General features: G+C 46.0%; 1 protein-coding gene across 11 annotated transcripts in view; it reads right to left on the bottom strand.

Moving 5' to 3' along the window:
• The window catches only part of postna (periostin, osteoblast specific factor a), an 86060-nt gene that overhangs the window by 38009 nt on the left and 43051 nt on the right, over positions 1-5000 (bottom strand). For all 11 annotated transcript variants that reach the window (XM_036967320.2, XM_036967317.2, XM_036967318.2 and 8 more), the window contains exons 12-13: positions 4994-5000; positions 1811-1941 (exon numbers count right to left, since the gene is read on the bottom strand). The exon at positions 4994-5000 is cut by the window's right edge and continues 124 nt beyond it. In XM_036967320.2, coding sequence (XP_036823215.1) covers positions 1811-1941; positions 4994-5000 — 138 coding nt within the window. The remainder of the gene's footprint in view (positions 1-1810; positions 1942-4993) is intronic.

Genomic DNA, 5000 nt, shown 5'->3' with positions numbered 1-5000 from the left:
CTCCCAAACTCTTCCACACTCTCCTTCCTCTCCTCCGAAACTCTTCCTCGTCCTCCTTCCTCACCTCCCAAACTCTTCCTCACCCTCATTCCTCTTCTTCCTAACGCTTCCCAACCCTCCTTCCTCACCTCCCTAACTCTTCCTCGCCACTGCCACCCTTCTTTTTACTCATCACCCATAATCCTTTCCCTCCTTTTCTCTTACCCTTCCTTACTGCCTATCCCTCTCCCTCACCCATAAACACCCCTTCCTCCCCCATCTCCTCCTACTTTCGCTTACCCTCCCTCCCTCCCTTCCTCCCTCCTCCTCACCCATAACCCTCTTCTCCCCTTCCTCCCCCTCTCCTCCTACTCTCTCTTACCCTCCCTTCCTCCCTCCTCCTCACCCATAACCCTCTCCTCCCCTCCCCCCCCTCTCCTCCTACTCTCTCTTATACTCCCTCCCTTCCTCCCTCCTCTTTCACCCATAACCCTCTCCTCCCCTTCCTCCCCCCTCTCCACCTACTTTCTCTTACCCTCCCTCCCTCCCTTCCTCCCTCCTCCTCACCCTCTCACCCCCTTCCTCCCCACTCTCCTCCTACTCCCTGCATCTCTGGACAAAGTTATGAGACAATGCCTTGTTTCTGTGTCTCTGAATTTCCTTCATGAGTTAAGGAGGGCTTGTCTGAGATTGTCCGTCCTGATAGAGACAGGGAAAAGGGGTTATCTGTATTGCAGATAAAGAGAAAGGAGAGACAGGGAGTCTTGACCACAACCTAACGCATGATAACCAGTCTGTAACAAGGGTCCAGAAAGATTTCACATGAAATTAAATGGAACATATCCTTGCCTTGTTCGGATATTATATGTGAGTTGCAGAAATGAACCCCAAAAAACAGTGACGTCAGTGAAGTCCCCATGTTCCTGTGGTGGTGGAAGGTGTTTTTAAAAGGAAGTGTTCTCCTCATGATAATGAAGTAATTGGAGTAGGTAATGAGATACTATGTTTCCTTCAATGTTTCCTGTGTCTGCTCTGCCTCTGTGACAGGAGAGGACAGACAGTCCCCTCTACCTCAGTGTTTCCTGTGTCTACTCTTCCTCTGGGACAGGAGGAGACAGACAGTCCCCTCTACCTCAGTGTTTCCTGTGTCTACTCTGCCTCTGGGACAGGAGAGGACAGACAGTCCCCTCTACCTCAGTGTTTCCTGTGTCTACTCTTCCTCTGGGACAGGAGGAGACAGACAGTCCCCTCTACCTCAGTGTTTCCTGTGTCTACTCTGCCTCTGGGACAGGAGAGGACAGACAGTCCCCTCTACCTCAGTGTTTCCTGTGTCTGCTCTGCCTCTGGGACAGGAGAGGACAGACAATCCCCTCTACCTCAGTGTTTCCTGTGTCTGCTCTCTCTTTAGGACAGGAGAGGACAGACAGTCCCCTCTACCTCAGTGTTTCCTGTGTCTGCTCTGCCTCTGGGACAGGAGAGGACAGACAATCCCCTCTACCTCAGTGTTTCCTGTGTCTGCTCTCTCTCTAGGACAGGAGAGGACAGACAGTCCCCTCTACCTCAGTGTTTCCTGTGTCTGCTCTGCCCCTGGGACAGGAGAGGACAGACAGCCTAGTCTACCTCAGAGTATTGCATCTGTACAGATATATTATTGAAATAACTTTAGTGCTCACAAGGTCTCTTGAAAACTCTTGAAATATGTGTGTACAGGAATAACATTGTCCACTACTAGTTGAGCAGAGAAAATTAGGATCCATGTTCTGTACATGCTTATTTTAGGTACCGAAACAAAGGCAGATGCAGAGAAGACAATGGCAGCAGTGATACGTACAGACAGCACTTGCAGGTTGTGTCCCTGGATGGTCTTGAGCAGGTTGGTGACCCCTCCCTCCAGTCCCCCGTTGATGAAGACGCCGTTACTGAAGTGGTACAGCAGAATGGTCCTCAGGATGTTCACGTCGCCTAGTGATGACACGAGCAGAGGGCGGGCTTAAAGACCTGTGTTGGGATTAATTACTTGAAAAACACGTTACATTGAACAATATCACTTTGTGTGGAAAGTAACGCATTATATTACTAGTTATATTAATTTGTGTTACTTTTATGAATAAAAAAAATCTAAATCTCACTGTTTGTTTGAATGTTGTGAGGGAGGAAGTTGAGCTGGTCTCAGTAACTCAGGTTCGATCACTAGTTCCTCATTGTGGTGCTGCTTTCCTGTTACTATACATGAGCTGCTTTCCTGTTACTATTTATGAGCTGCTTTCCTGTTACTATATATGAGCTGCTTTCCTGTTACTATATATGAGCTGCTTTCCTGTTACTATATATGAGCTGCTTTCCTGTTACTATATATGAGCTGCTTTCCTGTTACTATATATGAGCTGCTTTCCTGTTACTATATATGAGCTGCTTTCCTGTTACTATTTATGAGCTGCTTTCCTGTTACTATATATGAGCTGCTTTCCTGTTACTATTTATGAGCTGCTTTCCTGTTACTATATATGAGCTGCTTTCCTGTTACTATATATGAGCTGCTTTCCTGTTACTATATATGAGCTGCTTTCCTGTTATTATATATGAGCTGCTTTCCTGTTACTATATATGAGCTGCTTTCCTGTACTATATATGAGCTGCTTTCCTGTTACTATATATGAGCTGCTTTCCTGTTACTATATATGAGCTGGTTTCCTGTTACTATATATGAGCTGCTTTCCTGTTACTATATATTAGCTGCTTTCCTGTACTATATATTAGCTGCTTTCCTGTTACTATGCATGAGCTGCTTTCCTGTTACTATATATCAGCTGCTTTCCTGTTACTATATATGAGCTGCTTTCCTGTACTATATATGAGCTGCTTTCCTGTTACTATATATGAGCTGCTTTCCTGTTACTATATATGAGCTGCTTTCCTGTACTATATATGAGCTGCTTTCCTGTTACTATATATGAGCTGCTTTCCTGTTACTATATATGAGCTGCTTTCCTGTTACTATATATGAGCTGCTTTCTTGTTACTATTTATGAGCTGCTTTCCTGTACTATATATGAGCTGCTTTCCTGTTACTATACATGAGCTGCTTTCCTGTTACTATACATGAGCTGCTTTCGTGTTACTATACATGAGCTGCTTTCCTGTTACCATATATGAGCTGCTTTCCTGTTACTATATATGAGCTGCTTTCCTGTTACTATATATGAGCTGCCTTCCTGTTACTATATATGAGCTGCTTTCCTGTTACTATATATGAGCTGCTTTCCTGTACTATATATGAGCTGCTTTCCTGTTACTATATATGAGCTGCTTTCCTGTTACTATATATGAGCTGCTTTCCTGTTACTATATATGAGCTGCTTTCCTGTTACTATACATGAGCTGCTTTCTTGTTACTATATATGAGCTGCTTTCCTGTTACTATACATGAGCTGCTTTCCTGTTACTATACATGAGCTGCTTTCCTGTACTATACATGAGCTGCTTTCCTGTTACTATACATGAGCTGCTTTCCTGTTACTATATATGAGCTGCTTTCCTGTACTATATATGAGCTGCTTTCCTGTTACTATACATGAGCTGCTTTCCTGTACTATACATGAGCTGCTTTCCTGTTACTATACATGAGCTGCTTTCCTGTTACTATACATGAGCTGCTTTCCTGTTACTATATATGAGCTGCTTAATGTGCCATTGTTACGCCCGTCGTCGGAATTAGACCAAAGCGCAGCGTGGGAAAGTGTACATTTTACTTTATTTTAGATGAACACCAAAAAACACCAAAATACAAACAAACGTAAAGTTCTGCAGGGCTAAACAGCTACTGTGTAAAAACAAGATCCCACGATCTAAGGTGGGAAAAAGGGCTGCCTAAGTATGATTCCCAATCAGAGACAACGATAGACAACTAGCTGCCTCTGATTTGAAACCATACCCGGCCAACAAAGAAAATGCCCACCCAAATCACACCCTGACCTAACCAAATAGAGAAATTAACAGGCTCTCTAAGGTCACTGTGTAACAGTACCCCCCCCCCACCGTCGTCGCCTAGTGATGACACAAGCAGATGGGGGAGGGGTTTAAAGATTAGCAAGAGACTAGCAACTGGATGAGGCTTTATCAACTGGAGGAGAGTTTACCAACTGAAAGAGGTTTTCCAGTTTTTGCTGTATAAATGTACGACACTAATGAAGTTGTATTTAATGACACGACACCATGGAGCGGTTTCCCAGAGACGTATTGAGCCTAGTTCTGGACTCATCTGTGTCTAGGAAACCTGTCCCTCGGGTACCTCAAGAACTCATCTGGGCCTTCTCAGGAAGAACTTACAAAATGAATAACCAACAATTGAGGAGGTGTTCCTCTGGGTGGGGGGTGGGTTTGAGGAGGTAAAGGGAGGTTTGAGGACGTGTTCCTCTGGGTGGGGGGGTGGGGGGTGGGTTTGAGGAGGTGTTCCTCTGCGTGGGGGGTGGGGGTTGAGGAGGTAAGGGGAGGTTTGAGGAGGTGTTTCTCTGGGTGGGGGGGGGGGGAGGGGGTGAGGAGGTAAAGGGACATTTGAGGAGGTGTTTCTCTGGGTGGGTTGAGGAGGTAAAGGGACATTTGAGGAGGTGTTTCTCTGGGTGGTTTGAGGAGGTAAAGAAAGGTTTGAGAAGGTGTTCCTCTGGGGGGGGGGGGGGGTGTTGAGGAGGTAAAGGGACATTTGAGGAGGTGTTCCTCTGGGTGGGGGGGGAGGGGGTTGAGGAGGTAAAGGGACATTTGAGGAGGTCATCCTCTGGGTGGTTTGAGGAGGGAAAGGGATATTTGAGGAGTTGTTCCTCTGGGTGGGGGGGAGGGGGTTGAGGAGGTAAAGGGACATTTGAGGACGTGTTCCTCTGGGTGGTTGGGGGGGTGGGGGGTTTGAGGAGGTGTTAATCTAGGTGGTTTGAGGAGGTAAAGGGACATTTGAGGAGGTGTTTCTCTGGGTGGGTTGAGGAGGTAAAGGGAGGTTTGAGGAGAAGAGAAAAAACAGCATACTTACTGGTGAG

Source organism: Oncorhynchus mykiss, chromosome 29 (genome assembly GCF_057628025.1).
Source record: "Oncorhynchus mykiss isolate SJ-2025 chromosome 29, ASM5762802v1, whole genome shotgun sequence".
NCBI classification, from domain to species: Eukaryota; Metazoa; Chordata; class Actinopteri; order Salmoniformes; family Salmonidae; genus Oncorhynchus; species Oncorhynchus mykiss.
The sequence above is the reverse complement of the archived record's forward strand: the minus strand, read 5'-3'. Positions and strand labels throughout refer to the sequence as shown.